The sequence below is a fragment of the Carcharodon carcharias genome, assembly GCF_017639515.1.
Source record: "Carcharodon carcharias isolate sCarCar2 chromosome 37 unlocalized genomic scaffold, sCarCar2.pri SUPER_37_unloc_2, whole genome shotgun sequence".
In the NCBI taxonomy this organism is placed as follows: Eukaryota; Metazoa; Chordata; class Chondrichthyes; order Lamniformes; family Lamnidae; genus Carcharodon; species Carcharodon carcharias.
The window spans coordinates 986852-1002396 of record NW_024470767.1 but is presented as its reverse complement, the minus strand read 5'-3'; the positions used below and the strand labels follow the sequence as shown (position 1 = coordinate 1002396).

General features: G+C 50.5%; 1 protein-coding gene across 2 annotated transcripts; it reads right to left on the bottom strand.

Moving 5' to 3' along the window:
• Nucleotides 1-1346: 1346 nt before the first annotated feature.
• Nucleotides 1347-15020, bottom strand: LOC121274712 (putative transcription factor Ovo-like 1). Of its 2 annotated transcripts, none has more exons than XM_041182038.1 (5): nt 15002-15020; nt 8058-8237; nt 5488-5669; nt 4368-4554; nt 1347-3190 (listed from the first exon to the last, which is right to left on the bottom strand). In XM_041182038.1, exons 2-5 carry the CDS (start codon nt 8155-8157, stop codon nt 2898-2900), a joined length of 762 nt encoding a protein of 253 aa, XP_041037972.1. In that variant the 5' UTR covers nt 8158-8237; nt 15002-15020; the 3' UTR covers nt 1347-2897. The 2 variants fall into 2 exon arrangements, with proteins under 2 accessions (XP_041037972.1, XP_041037971.1); XM_041182037.1 differs by lacking the exon at nt 15002-15020 and adding an exon at nt 9042-9390.
• Nucleotides 15021-15545: the final 525 nt, after the last annotated feature.

Below are 15545 nucleotides of genomic sequence, written 5' to 3'. Positions count from 1 at the left end.
TTCATTAATATATATCAGGAAAAGCAAGGGTCCCCATACCACTCCCTGGGGAACTCCACCACAAACCTTCCTCCAGCCCAAAAAACATCCATTGACCATTACTCTCTGCTTTCTATTATTCGGCCAATTTTGTATCCATGTTGCTAACGTCCCTTTTATTCCATGAGCACAAGCCTGTTGTGTGGCACTCTATCAAATGTCTTTTGGAAGTCCATGTACACCACATCATCAGCATTACCCTCATCAACCCTCTCTGTTATATCTTCAAAAAACGCCAGCAGATTAGTTTAAACGCAATTTCCCTTTAAAAATTCATGCTGGCTCTTCCAGATTATCAACTTCCCTGATGATTGCACACCCTGAATCCCACCAGCAGGAGCCACTGTTTAGTTGACTCTCCCTGGCCCCGTGCATGGATGCCAATTCTAAACCTGACTTGTGTCCTTTGCCTTGGAAACTGTTACATCTCGCTGGCTATTCTCAAAGATCTGCAATGAATCCCTTATAAAAATAAATTTGATTCACAAGGCCCAGTAGTAAATGGTCATCAAAATAGTTCCTTAAAAATACATTTAATAAGCTTTTCCTCAAATTGCAAAACAATTGTTCATGTAAAAGACATATTGCATTTATAAAACATCCGCAAGGTGCTTTACAGGAGCATCAATCAGATACAATTTGACTCCGAGCCACATACGGAGAAATTAGGGACAAGTGACCAAAAGCTCGGTCAAAGAGGTCGGTTTTAAGGAGTGTCTTAAAGGAGGAGAGAGAGGTGGAGAGGTTTAGGGAGGGATTTCCAGAGCTTAGGCCCCAGGCAGCTGAAGGCACGGCCGCCAATAGTGGAGCGATGGCAACAGGGGGATACTCAAGGATATGGAATTGGAGAAATGCAGAGATCTCAGAGGGTTGTAGGGGATGGAGGAGGTTACAGAGATAGGGAGGGTTATAGAGGCTGGAGGAGGTTACAGAGATAGGGAGGGTTGTAGGGGCTGGAGGAGGTTACAGAGATAGGGATGGGTGTAGGGGCTGGAGGAGGTTACAGAGATAGGGAGGGGTGTAGAGGCTGGAGGAGGTTACAGAGATAGGGTGGGGTGTAGGGGCTGGAGGAGGTTACAGAGATAGGGAGGGGTGTAGGGGCTGGAGGAGGTTACAGAGATAGGGAGGGGTGTAGGGGCTGGAGGAGGTTACAGAGATAGGGAGGGATGTAGGGGCTGGAGGAGGTTACAGAGATAGGGAGGGGTGAAGGGGCTGGAGGAGGTTACAGAGATAGGGAGGGTTGTAGGGGCTGGTGGAGGTTACAGAGATGGGGAGGGTTGTAGGGGCTGGTGGAGGTTACAGAGATGGGGAGGGTTGTAGGGGCTGGAGGAGGTTACAGAGATAGGGAGGGTTTTAGGGGCTGGAGGAGGTTACAGAGATAGGGAGTGTTGTAGGGGCTGGAGGAGGTTACAGAGATAGGGAGGGTTCTTGGGAAACTAAAATTCAGTTTGATACATTTTAAAAATTGGAACTGTGCCTGAAACCATTTGACTCTTTTGTTCTATTGCGAAGAGCAATTTATTTAGGTGTCCCAAATTCAGCTTGAAGCCTTAAATCCTGGTTTCCCATAAGCTTATAAGCTTCAGTTCCTCTGAGATCGCTCCTTGTCCTCCATTCCCACCCCATTCAAGGTCAAATTTCAGAATTTTCTGAAACAAAGAAATAACCCTCTCAGGTGGGAGCTTTACCCTGTATCTAACCCCGTGCTGTACCTGTCCTGGGAGTGTTTGATGGGGACAGTGTAGAGGGAGCTTTACTCTGTATCTAACCCCGTGCTGTACCTGTCCTGGGAGTGTTTGATGGGGACAGTGTAGAGGGAGCTTTACTCTGTATCTAACCACGTGCTGTACATGTGCTGGGAGTGTTTGATGGGACAGCGGGTGTCTGATATGGAGTTGCTTCATTCCTCGCAAAGAACTATCTCAGTAAAATACCTGTATTGTAAACTATCAATTCCTCCTATACACAGTTTATAAAAAACCTCTTGCAAGTTGTCGTAACTTCAAGTGTTAATGGAAGAGCATAAAAACCTGATACATGATTATCCCAAACTATAATCCCAACAATTATATTACAAGCAGGGAGTGGCGTCCAGGGTACTTAAAACAATTATACAAATCACCCCACGACATTTTTTGCACATTTTTCAAGGCAGCAATAAGATAAAGAATGTATATTATTTTGCATATTTCTCCATTTAAGGAAAAGTGCATTTTGCCTCCCGGGTTTGACCAGGCTCTGATAGGATGTAGTTTCCCCCGACTCCGGCCTGTTGTGGGTTAAAGCTGATCTCGGTCGTGTCTCAGTATCTTAACAATCAGTGGGTCAATGAACCAGTGACTCGTCCCTCAAATGGGGAGTTGCTAGGCGAGGGCAGGATTGGGCAGCAATGCCCATGCAGTCGAATAGCTCACGTGGGCTGACATGGAAACCTGGAGCTCACTGCCCTCCCTGGCTGCTGAGGCCTGGGTTTGCGTAAGGGAGACTTCAAAATGGATTGTTGCTGGGGTAGAGATCACAGAACTGAGGTGGGAGATGAGGCAAAGATCAGCTCTGGTCGTTGTAAGCATCAGGACAGGTTTGGAAGGGCTGAATGGCCTCCTCGCGTTCTGGTGACACCCGAGCGAGTGACTGGCTGTGGAACTCTGTACCCCAGCGGGAGTGCAAGCTGGAGAGAGATTGGGTGGACGTAGGTTTTGGGGATAATTTCAGAAGTGCAAATACGATGTCAGTCCTGCCGAGGTACACCGGTCGGTGGATCTGCAAGCTGGCGCCCTGCATGATGGTTTTCAGAGGACCCCGATTGACAGGCTTGTCGGCAGGTGGTAAGTTGCGATGACAGCGGGCGGGATTGGGGATTATGGGCTCTTGCTGTCCAGCAGTGAGCTGAAGGTGCTCTCCATCACGGCCGCCACCCGCTTTGAGGATTTTCGCAGCAGCGGGCTGTTTGGGTGCATTTCCTTCACGTGGACAATGTGCCCGTCTTGGCTTTCGGCTGTAAAGCCACAATCCTCACACACGTAGAGCTTTGTGCGCCGCTCCTTGTAGGCGTAAGACTGGTGGACACTGTGGATCTTCTTGAGGTGCGACTCCAGTGAGCAGCGCTGAGTGAAGGCCTTATCACAGAGGTGGCATTTATAGGGACGGATTCCTGCTCAGAGAATGGCGGCTGTTAGTGACTTTTATGGAAAGCACCTTTAACCGAGTTAAAATTCAGATAACATCAGATGGTAACGCACAAGGAGATATGAGAGCATTTTAGTCAGAGGTCAGTTTTGAGGTGCATCATAAAAGGAAACAGAGAGATAGAGAGAGACACACAGAGAGAGAGAGGGGGAGAGAGAGAGGGAGAGAGACAGACAGACAGAGAGACAGACAGAGAGAGACAGAGTGAGAGACAGACAGAGAGAGACAGACAGAGAGAGAGAGATACAGAGACAGAGAGAAAGACAGAAAGAGAGAGGGAGACACAAACACACAGACAGAGAGAGAGAGACAGACAGAGAGAAAGACACAGAGAGAGAGAGACAGAGAGAGACCGAGACACAGACTCAGAGAGAAAGAGACACAACACACAGACAGAGAGAGAGAGACAGACAGAGAGAAAGACACAGAGAGAGAGACAGAGAGAGAAACAGACAAAGAGAGAGAAACAGAGAGAGAGAGATGGACAAAGAGAGAGACAGACAGAGAGAGAGCAACCGTCGGGGGTGGGGTGGCAGTTCTTAGAAATGTAGGAATAGAATGAGGCCATTCAGCCCCTCAAGCCTGTTCCTGCATTTAGTCAGCTCATGTCTGATCTGTATTTTAACTCCATCCACCCACCTCGGTTCCGTAACCTTTAATCCCCTCACCCAACAAAAATCTATCAATCTCAGTTTGACATTTCCAATTCACCCCCAGCCTCGACAGCTTTTTGGGTGGGGGGGAGAGTGCTCCAGATTTCCACTCCCCTCTGTGTGAAGATGTGCTTCCTGACATCACCCTGAATGGCCTGGCTCCTCCCCCCCCTCCCCCAACAGAGGAAATAGTTTCTCTCTATTGACCCTATCAAATCCTTTAATCATCTTAAACCCCTCAATTAGATCCCCCCCTTTAATCTTCTACACTCGAGGGAATACAAGCCCAGCCTGTGTGCCCCACCCTCGTAATTTAACCCCTTCAGCCCTGGGACCATGCTGGTGAATCTGCGCTGAGCCCCCCTCCAGGTGCAATATCCCCTCCCTGAGGGCCCAGAACTCGAAATCCTTCATGTGCACACACCCAGGGCACCTTCACAAATAGGCAAAGTGACAAGCGAATGAAAAGGGGATTGACTGCTCCTTTACCCGTGTGTGTTCGGACGTGTCTCTTCAGGTCGAACGTGTCATTGAAGCCTTTCCCACAGAAGTTGCATAGGTGACGTTTGACATCATTGTGGCACTTGAGGTGCCTGTTCAGCATGCGCTGGTACTGAAAGGTCTTCTGACAGAAGTGGCAGGTATAACTCTCATCCGTACATTCTCCCCGCGTGATCTGAAAAGCAGACTTGCATTTACATCATATCTAACCAACATTTCAATTGTGCCCCACCATTCCTCACTCATTCCCCATTCACAGAAGCAGCGCAGGACATGGTGCTATTGTGATAGATGCCGACAGTTCTCAGTTTGAATCCCATTCAAGTGACTTGAGCTCCATAATCCAGGCTGTGACTCACAGTACCAATGGGGGGGGCGCCGCACTGTCGGAGGGTCAGTACTGAGGGAGCGCCGCACTGTCAGTGGGTCAGTGCTGAGGGAGCGCCGCACTGTCAGAGGGTCGGTGCTGAGGGAGTGCCGCACTGTCGGTGGGTCAGTGCTGAGGGAGCGCCGCACTGTCGGTGGGTCAGTGCTGAGGGAGTGCCGCACTGTCGGTGGGTCAGTGCTGAGGGAGCGCCGCACTGTCGGTGGGTCAGTGCTGAGGGAGCGCCGCACTGTCAGAGGGTCAATGCTGAGGGAGTGCTGCACTGTCGGTGGGTCAGTGTTGATGGAGTGCCACACTGTCGGAGGGTCAGCGCTGAGGGAGTGCCGCACTGTCGGAGGGTCGGTGCTGAGGGAGTGCCTCACTGCCGGAGGTGCCGTCTTTCAGGACAAGAAATTAAACCAAGGCCCCGTCTGCCCTCTCGGGTGGGTGTAAAAGATCCCACGGCCACTCTTGGAAGAAGAGCAGGGGGGAGTTCTCCCCGGTGTCCTGGGGCCAATATTTAGCTCTCAACCAACATCACTAAAAACAGATGATCTGGGTCATTATCACGTTGCGGTTTGTGGGATCTTGCTTTGCGTAAATTGGCTGCTGCATTTCCTACATTACAACAGTGAATACGTTTCAAAAAATAAAGTCCCTCATTGTCTGTGAAACACTTTGGGACATCCCGAGGTGGTGGCAGGAGCTGGAGAAATTGAAGTTATTTCGTCACTATAAATATACCTTAATCTTGGAGCGAATGAATCCCTGGTGGATGTTGTGGTGGATTCCATTTTCAATATCTTGTACAGATGTACTGGAGTCTGTGTCATATGCAGATTCCTTCTCTATGTTCTCCTCTGCTGACAAACATAGGGGAGCCTCGTAGATTTTGGACTCTTTGTATTGTATAATATCCAGGGGGTCTAAAGAAAGAATATTCTGTTCAAACATCTTCCGCAAGGAAAGCCATTTGATTTTCTTTTTCATTCATTCATGGGATGTGGGTGTCGCTGGCTGGCCCAGCATTTATTGCCCATCCCTAATTGCCCCTTGAGAAGGTGATGGTGAGCTGCCTTCTTGAACCGCTGCAATCCATGTGGTGTAGGTACTTCCACAGTGCTGTTAGGAAGGGAGTTCCAAGATTTTGACCCAGCGACAGTGAAGGAACGGCCAATATATTTCCAAGTCAGGATGGTGAGTGGTTCGGAGGGGAACTTCCAGGTGGTGGTGTTCCCCATGTGTCTGCTGCCCTTGTCCTTCTAGATGGTAGCAGTCATGGGTTTGGAAGGTGCTGTCTAAGGAGCCATGGTGAGTTGATGCAGTGCATCTTGTAGATGGTACACACACTGCTGCTACTGTGTGTCGGTAGGGGAGGGAGTGAATGTTTGTGGATGTGGTGCCAATCAAGTGGGGCTGCTTTGTCCTGGACTGTGTTGATCCTCTTGAGTGTTGTGGGAGCTGCACTCATCCAGGCAAGTGGGGAGTATTCCATCACACTCTTGACTTGTACCTTGTAGGTGGTGCACAGGCTTTGGGGAGTCAAGGGGTGAGTTCAATGCAGCTCACGACCACCTTCTCCAGGGCAATTAGGGATGGGCAATAAATGTTGGCCCAGCCAGTGAAGCCCACATCCCATGAATGAATAAAAAAAAACTGGAGAAGGGCAGAGATCTCGGAGGGCTGTAGAGTCTGGAGGAGGTTACAGAGATAGGGAGGGGTGTAGGGGCTGGAGGAGGTTACAGAGATCGGGAGGGCTGTAGGGGCTGGAGGAGGTTACAGAGATAGGGAGGGCTGTAGGGGCTGGAGGAGGTTACAGAGATAGGGAGGGTTGTAGGGGCTGGAGAAGATTACAGAGATAGGGAGGGCTGTAGGGGCTGGAGGAGATTACAGAGATAGGGAGGGTTGTAGGGGCTGGAGGAGGTTACAGAGATAGGGAGTGTTGTAGGGGCTGGAGAAGGTTACAGAGACAGGGAGGGGTGTAGGGGCTGGAGGGGGTTACAGAGATAGGGAGGGTTGTAGGGGCTGGAGGAGGTTACAGAGGTAGGGAGGGTTGTAGGGGCTGGAGGAGGTTACAGAGATAGGGAGGGTTGTAGGGGCTGGAGGAGGTTACAGAGGTAGGGAGGGTTGTAGGGGCTGGAGGAGGTTACAGAGATAGGGAGGGTTGTAGGGGCTGGTGGAGGTTACAGAGATAGGGAGTGTTGTAGGGGCTGGGGGAGGTTACAGAGATAGGGAGTGTTGTAGGGGCTGGACGAGGTTACAGAGGTAAGGAGGTTTGTAGGGGCTGGAGGCGGTCAGAGAGATAAGGAGGGTTGTAGGGGCTGGAGAGGTTAGAGAAATGAGGCTGGGGGTGGTGGGGAGCGAGGCCCACGCTGTCGTCTGGTCCAAGGGGAGATTACAGCGAAATGAATATTCTGTGGTGAAGCAGTTATTTGTCAACCTGAAACGAGACAGCCAGTTGCCAGACTGTTGGGGGCAAGTCGAAACGACTTGAATACTGCAGCCAAGCACAGAGACACCGTCTGAAATATCAGCAATTCTCGTAGTGCTCTCTGCCGCCATACAGGAGAAGCCAATGGGAGCAGTGATCAGAGGTGAAAGTTTGATATTATATCGAAAGTTTTACAATCCGATTGCGTCGGGCGATCAAGTATTCCCGGCAAACTGGCCCGGATTAATGATTTTTTAAGACCAAGTAGCTTTGAGCAGGTTTGTTACCGTTACTTTTTGTTTGGATTCACTGCCCCTTAGACCTCGCTGGGGAACAGTGCCCAGTTTAGAAAACTTAACACAGTGTATTCCCGGCTCGGGCGCTGATCGTTTAAAAAATCCGTTTTACACTTCTGTCCATCAGCTAACAGGGCATTTCTCACCTCACCTTGTAGCGGCATCAACAACTCTTGGCAAGAAGTTTTAAACTCAAGAAAGTTTTTCAAAAACTTTTCTCAGTCTGCAGTTTGTGAACTGTGGTTTTTAACAATTATCTAACATGTCCCGATGCTCACGATACAAAGGAAAAAAACTTAAAAAAAACCAATAACTTTTTGAAATCTTTAAAAACTTTTTGGTTTAAAAAAAAATAACATTCGTTTCACTGTTTAACTTTCCTTTTTTTTAAAAAAAAAGCAACAGACGGAAAGATACAGGGGCGATCTCCGTTTCTCTCCGGACTCGGGCAAACGATCCCAAACATTTTGACACAGTGGATCCCTCCCAGGCGCAGTGGATCCCATTCAATCTTCCCCAGCCTTCAGACACTGCCAGCCCCCGGCATCTCCAAAAGTCAATGTTGGACTTGGAATCTTTATACTTACGCGGGATGTAAATATCCGCCCTCATCTCATCAGGAATTTCTCCCCAACTCCGAACCTTTGCATTTTCATTCCGAGTCTTCACCAGAAACGCTCTAGGCATCTTGTATCCGAACAGGTTCAAGACGCTTCAAGATAAAGGACTTTGTGCGTGTGTGTGTGTGTTGCTTTGAAGTGTAATCACTGAAAGAGAAGGGGGGGGGGGGGGAATCAAACAGTGTTAGAAATAGTTTCTGCAATCTCTCTCTCTGACTCTTCCTTTCTCATTCTCTCCCCTCTCTCTCTCTCTTCCTTTCTCTCTCTATCTCCCTCCGTCTCTTCCTCTCCCTTTCTTTTTCTCTCTCTTCCTTGCACTTTATTTCTGTCTCTCTCTCTCCCCCTCTCTCTTTTCCTCTATCTCTCTCCCTCTCTCTCTTTTCCTCTATCTCTCTCCCTCTCTCTCTCTCTCTCCCTCTCTCTCTTTTCCTCTATCTCTCTCCCTCTCTCTCTCTTTTCCTCTATCTCTCTCCCTCTCTCTCTCTCTTTTCCTCTATCTCTCTCCCTCTCTCTCTCTCTTTTCCTCTATCTCTCTCCCTCTCTCTCTCTTTTCCTCTATCTCTCTCCCTCTCTCTCTCTCGTTTCCTCTATCTCTCTCCCTCTCTCTCTCTTTTCCTCTATCTCTCTCCCTCTCTCTCTCTCTCTCCCTCTCTCTCTCTTCCTCTATCTCTCTCCCTCTCTCTCTCTTTTCCTCTATCTCTCTCCCTCTCTCTCTCTCTTTTCCTCTATCTCTCTCCCTCTCTCTCTCTCTTTTCCTCTATCTCTCTCCCTCTCTCTCTCTCTCTCTTTTCCTCTATCTCTCTCCCTCGCTCTCTCTCTCTCCCTCTCTCTCTTTTCCTCTATCTCTCTCCCTCGCTCTCTCTCTCTTCCTCTATCTATCTCTCTCCCTCTCTTTCTCTTTTCCTCTGTCTCTCTCCCCCTCTCTCTCCCCCTCTGCCTTTTCTCTCTTACCTCAAGGAAGCAGAGGCACCTGTGCGATTTAAAAGAGAAACGAGGCTCCGGTCACCATCTTTGTCTCTCTCAGGAGGCAAGGCTGTCCTCTGTCAGTTTCCCTCTCTGCCCGATCTGAGAGGGAAGGGAGAGAGAGAGAGAGAGAGACGGAGCTCAGGTGGTGGGACCCACCTCACCAGATAACATAGAAGTCAAAAGTTGTTGAGCAGGAACCTGGGGATTGACGCATGCGCTGACAAATAACGGTGGTGCGAGTCTGCAGCACACCTGTCTGACTGCTAGAAACACACACAATCTATTAAAGCAACCTCTCCCTAAACACACACCTCCCTTCCAACCGCTCTGACTCATCTCGTTACCCAGACGAAATTCGAAAAAAATTGCACTTGTTTTCTTAAATAGCATTTCAACCTCTGCAGCAAGAAACTCCCGGAAATATTCGATGACCCACAAACAAAACCTGCCCTTTACAAATTGACACATACCTCCCGGTTAACTATTCCTCCACTCAAACATTTTCACCTTCCACCCACCCCACAAACACACACACACACACACACACACAAAAGTAGTAAAAGGGGGAACTTCTCTGCAGATGCTGTGTCCAGTATTTTCTGCTTTTACGCCAGGGATTTCAGTTAATATGGAGAGAACATAAGAAATAGTGCCTGTGGCAGAAACTGCGATAGAAACAGATAATGCTGGAAAGACTCTGCAGGTGTGTGGAGAGAGAGAAACAGAATTAATATTTCGAGTCCAATATGACTCTTCTTCGGAATTCTGGAGAAGCTGGGATTGTTCTCCTTGGAGCAGAGAAGGTTAAGGGGGAGATTGAATCGAGGCGTTCAAAATCAGGAAGGGTTTTGGATAGAGTGAATGAGGAGAAAGTGTTCCCCGTGTCAGGAGGGTCGGTAACCAGAGGGGACACAGATTGAAGAGAATCGGTAATAGAGCCAGAGGGGGAGATGAGGAGAATGTTTTTTTTACACAGCGAGTTGCTGTGATCTGGAAGGCGCTGCCTGAAAGGGCGGTGGAAGCAGATTCAGTAGGAACTTTCAAAAGGGGGGAATTGGATAAATACTCGAAAAGGAGAAATTTGCAGGACTGTGGGGGAGAGAGAGGGGAGGGGGACCAATTGGATAGATCTTTCAAAGGGCCAGCACAGGCTCAATGGGCCAAAGGTCCTTCAGTGCTGCCTCATCTACCTTTCCCTAATCCAAGTTCCCCAGGCCAATCACAGCCCTTATTCGTCAGCCCAAGGTAAGTAACACAATGACTCAGATTTATACTGCGCCAGTGAAAGTGCCAACCTGCTTTCTAGCCAATGATGTACTTTTGAAGTGTGATCGTCATTGACATCCTACCATCTACATGTGTTGACAGACTCGCAGCAAATCCATTAGTGAGGGCATAGTTTCATGTGATGCCCTTTTACTGATGGATGAAGAGAGCAACCAGTGAGAAGCAGCTTCGGCCACAAGTGCCACATGTGAAGTGGTAATTGGCTGTCCTTCTGAGTTGCTCTTTTCAATGTTGGTGCCTGTTTCCAAGCCACTGATAGTTATGGTGGTGCACTCTGGCCTTCAGGTGATGTCACCATTTCCCACTTTATATATTCCTAATCATAATCATTCCAACCATTGGCAGCCATGCCTTCAGCTGCCTGGGATCCTAAGCTCTGGAATTCCCTCCCTAAACCTCTCTACCTCTCTCTATCTGTCTCTCTCTCTCTCTGTCTCTCTCTCTCTCTCTCTCTCTGTCTCTCTCCCTCTCTCTCTCTGTCTGTTTCTCTCTCTCTGTCTGTCTGTCTCTCTCTGTCTCTCTCCCTCTCTCTGTCTCTCTCTCTCTCTGTCTGTCTCGCTCTCTGTCTGTCTCTCTCACTCTGTCTCCCTCTCTCTGTCTGTCTGTCTCTGTCTCTCTCTCTCTCGCTGTCTCTCTCTCTCTCTGTCTGTCTCTCTCTCTCTGTCTGTCTCTCTCTTTCTGTCTCTCTCTCTCTGTCTGTCTCTCTCTCTCTCTTTCTCCCTCTCTCTCTCTCTCTGTCTGTCTCTCTCTCTGTCTGTCTGTCTCTCTCTCTGTCTCTCTCCCTCTCTCTGTCTCTCTCTCTCTCTGTCTGTCTCTCTCTCTGTCTCTCTCACTCTGTCTCCCTCTCTCTCTCTGTCTGTCTCTGTCTCTCTCTCTCTCGCTGTCTGTCTCTCTCTTTCTGTCTCTCTCTCTCTGTCAGTCTCTCTCTCTGTCCGTCTCTCTCACTCTCTATGTCTCTCTCTCTCTTTCTGTGTGTCTGTCTCTCTCTCCTCCTTTCTTCAAGATGCTCCTTAAAACCGACCTCTCCGACTGAGCTTTTGCTCCCCTGTCCCTAATATCTCCGCATGTGGCTCGAGGTCAGATTCTGTTTGACTGACGTTCCTGTGAAGTCCTGTGGGGACGTTGCATTACATTAAGGGTGTTGTTTAAACTCAAGTCATTGTTCCCTCAGTGGCATTTGAGTATATATCTCTGGAGTATTAATCCCCGATTACTGGCCCAGTAACATATGGATGTCGCTGGCTGGGCCAGTATTTATTGCCCATCCCTAATTGCCCCTTGAGAAGGTGGGGGTGAGCTGCCTTCTTGAGCCGCTGCAGTCCATGTGGTGTAGGTACACCCACAGGGAGGGAGTTCCAGGATTTTGACCCAGCGACAGTGAAGGAAATGAGAATTAGATTTTCTCTGCCCACCCTCTCCCATGCGATGTTAAATATTCCCATTCAAGTTGCTGATGCTGGGATCGACCAGCTCAACATTGCAGCCTTTAGGCCCAGTCTTACTGGAAGGTTCATGGAAAGAGCAGACTTGTGTTTCTAAAGCACCTTTCATGACCTCAGAACATCCCAAAGAGCTTTGCTGTCGATGAAGTACTTCGCTGCTGCCATTACATCGAGTGTCCAGCACAGAAACTGACCATTCAGCCCATCTGCTGTTGTTTCTATTCCATATGAGCCTCCTCCCACTCCCCCTCTCCACCTCCCCCCATCATCATATCCTTCTATCCCTTTCTCCCTCATGTGTTTATCCAGCTTCCCCCTTAAATGTATTGATACTATTCACCTCGACCACTCCCTGTGGGAGCGAGTCCCACATTCTCCCCACTCTCTGGGTGAAGGAGTTTCTCCTGAATTCCCCATTGGATTTATTAGTGACTGTCTTATATCGATGGGCCCTAGTTCTGGTCTCTCCCTCAGTCTACTAGAACCAGAAAACACTGGAGACACACAGCAGGGGAGACACTCAGCGGGGGAGACACACAGCGGGGAGAGACTCTCAGGGGGAGACACCCAGTGGGGGAGACACTTAGCAGGGGAGACACACGGCGAGGAGAAACTCAGCAGGGGGGAGACACACGGCGAGGAGACACAGCGGGGAGACACAGCGGGGAGGGACACAGTGTGGGGGGAGACACTCAGCGGGGAGACACACGGTGGGGAGACACACAGCGGGGAGAGACACAGCCAGGGGGGAGACACACAGCGGGGAGAGACACAGCGGGGATGGACACAGAGTGGGGGGAGACACTCAGCGGGGAGACACACAGCAGGGGGAGACACACAGTGGGAAGACATTCAATGGAGGGAGACACACAGCGGGGGGAGACACTCAGTGGGGAGACACTCAGCGGTGGGGAGACACTCAGTGGGGAGACACTCAGCGGGGCGGTGGAGACACTCAGTGGGGAGACACTCAACGGGGGAGACACTCAGCGGGGGGAGACACTCAGTGGGGAGACACTCAGCGGGGGGGAGACACTCAACGGAGGGGAGACATTCAGCGGGGGGGAGACACTCAGCGGGGGGGAGACACTCATCCGGGGGGGAGACACTCAGCGGGGGGGGAGACATTCAGCGGGGAGAGAGACACAGTGGGGGGGGAGACATTCAGCGGGGGGAGAGACACAGTGGGGGGGGAGATACACAGCTGGGGGGGAGACACTCAGCGGGGGAGACACTCAGTGGGGGGAGACACTCAGCGGGGGGGGACACTCAGCGGGAGGGGGAGACACTCAGCGGGGGGGGGGGGATACACTCAGCGGGGAGACACAGCGCGGGAAGGTAAACAGAGTTAGTATTTCATTTCAGTGACCTTTCACCTTTCAGCCTGTTTGCAGAATCTTAAAATGTAGAAAGAGGCCATTTGATCCATCCTGTCTGTGTTCCCCCCTCTTTGAAAGAGCAGATCTCCAAAAGCTCAGCACACAACCTACAAAGCCTATTAGGGTGAGGAAATTTGCTGAGTGACATTGAATAGTGGCAATAGTTTCCCAGCAGTGATTAGGGGTTAACTCCAGCGAGATTCCAAGCGGCAGGGCGGGTCAGAAAGCTGATAAAGGGGTGTGAAGGGCCACATTTTGCAATTCTGCAAAGCTCATGTCAGAACCTCTGTTGATTTCCAGGGAGTGAGATTGAAGCATTTGCAAATACATACATTAAACATATAGTATATCCATACATTGCTTCCAAAAATAGAGTTGCATTATGGCATTGCAATTTTGGCTCCAAAGCTAGATGTTTTCATTCCAAAACAAGCTACCTTATTGAAAACCTGTTAGGTTATAGGGCCTGTTAGTTCCATAATCTGACAGTTACAAAAAGCAATAAATGCCCCGTGGCAGAACAGACAGTGACAGACTGTTTACACAGCACTTACTGGAGGTGTGGTGCTCTTAAAGGGGCAAGCCTGCAAAAACATGAATAACTCTTCGCAGAATTGTGGCCCACATTACAGGCCGACCCCCAGCATGCAGCACTGAGGGAGTGCCACACTGTTGTAGGGTCAGTGCTGAGGGAGAGTCAGTACTGAGGGAGCGCCACCCTGTCGGATGGTCATGCTGAGGGAGGGTCAGTACTGAAGGAGCGCCGCACTGTCGGAGGGTCAGTGCTGAGGGAGCGCCGCACTGTCGGAGGGTCAGTGCTGAGGGAGCGCCGCACTGTCGGAGGGTCAGTGCTGAGGGAGCGCCGCACAGTCGCAGGGTCAGTACTGAGGGAGTGCCACACTGTGAGAGGGTCAGTACTGAGGGAGTGCCGCGCTGTCGGAGGGTCAGTACTGAGGGAGTGCCGCACTGTGGGAGGGTCAGTACTAAGGAAGTGCCACACTGTCTGAGGGTCAGTACTGAGGGAGTGCCGCACTGTTGGAGGGTCAGTACTGAGGGAGTGCCGCACTGTCTGAGGGTCAGTACTGAGGGAGTGCCGCACTGTTGGAGGGTCAGTACTGAGGGAGTGCCGCACTGTGGGAGGGTCAGTACTAAGGAAGTGCCGCACTGTCTGAGGGTCAGTACTGAGGGAGCGCTGCACTGTTGGAGGGTCAGTGCTGAGGGAGTGCCGCACTGTCAGAGGGTCATTACTGAGGGAGCACCGCACTGTCGGAGGGTCTGTACTGAGGGAGCACCGCACTGTCAGAGGGTCAATACTGAGGGAGCACCGCACTGTCGGAGGGTCAGTGCTGAGGGAGCGCCGCACTGTCGGAGTGTCAGTGCTGAGGGAGAGCTGCACTGTCGGAGGGTCAGTGCTGAGGGAGTGCTGCAGTGTCGGAGGGTCAGTACTGAGGGAGTGCCGCACTGTCGGAGGGTCAGTGCTGAGGGAGCGCTGCACTGTCGGAGGGTCAGTACTGAGGGACCTTTCTCCTATTTCAAATTATTCGCCCATTTATCACATTGGTATTCCTGGGATCTTGCTGTGCCAATTGGCTATTGGCCTTCCTGTAACGGTGCCTAAACTGCAAGAGTACTTCACTGGCTGTGAAGCATTTTGTGAGGTCCGATGCTGGTGAAAATCCTGTAGAAATAGGTGTTTTTTCTTTCTCACAGGCTTATATAGCATCAAAGGAGGCCATTCAGCCCATTGTCCCTGTGCCACCTCATTGAAAGAGTAATCCATTATTAATGCTCCCAGCTCCATCTCAGAACCCATTCTTATTCCTCTCAAAAAACTTACAAAAATATAAGACCAAACTGTAAATGTTGATTCAGTCATGTTATTGACGCACTCCACAAGGTACAGGTTAAACTGAGCATCGATACCCAGCGAGCGGGTCAGCACATGTTGCTGTAACGGTCTGTTACAAAACACACCGAAACCTTCTTGCTGAAACTCAGCATTCATGAGAGTTTGAGGCCCAGTCCCTTAGCAAAAGGAAAGACTCTGCATCTTTCCACCTCCTCACACCACCTCAGGCTGTCCCAAAGCGTTTCACAGCCAAGTGAAATGTAGTCACTGTTATCATGTGGAAACACAGCAACCAGTGGTTCTCCCTCAGCACTGACCCTCCGACAGTGCGGCCCTCCCTCAGCACTGACCCTCCGACAGTGCGGCGCTCCCTCAGCGCTGACCCTCCGACAGTGCGGCGCTCCCTCAGCACTGACCCTCCGACAGTGCGGCGCTCCCTCAGCACTGACCCTCTGACAGTGCGGCGCTCCCTCAGCACTGACCCTCTGACAGTGCGGCGCTCCCTCAGTACTGACCCTCCGACAGTGCGGCG

Coding starts and splice junctions, on each gene's coding strand:
- LOC121274712 (XM_041182038.1), bottom strand. CDS start 8,157: ATGCCTAGAGCGTTTCTGGTGAAGACTCGGAATGAAAATGCAAAGGTT. Junction 5,670..8,057: donor GGCGGATATTTACATCCCGC/GTAAGTATAAAG, acceptor TTCTTTCTTTAG/ACCCCCTGGATATTATACAA. Junction 3,191..4,367: donor ACACGTCCGAACACACACGG/GTAAAGGAGCAG, acceptor TTCTCTGAGCAG/GAATCCGTCCCTATAAATGC.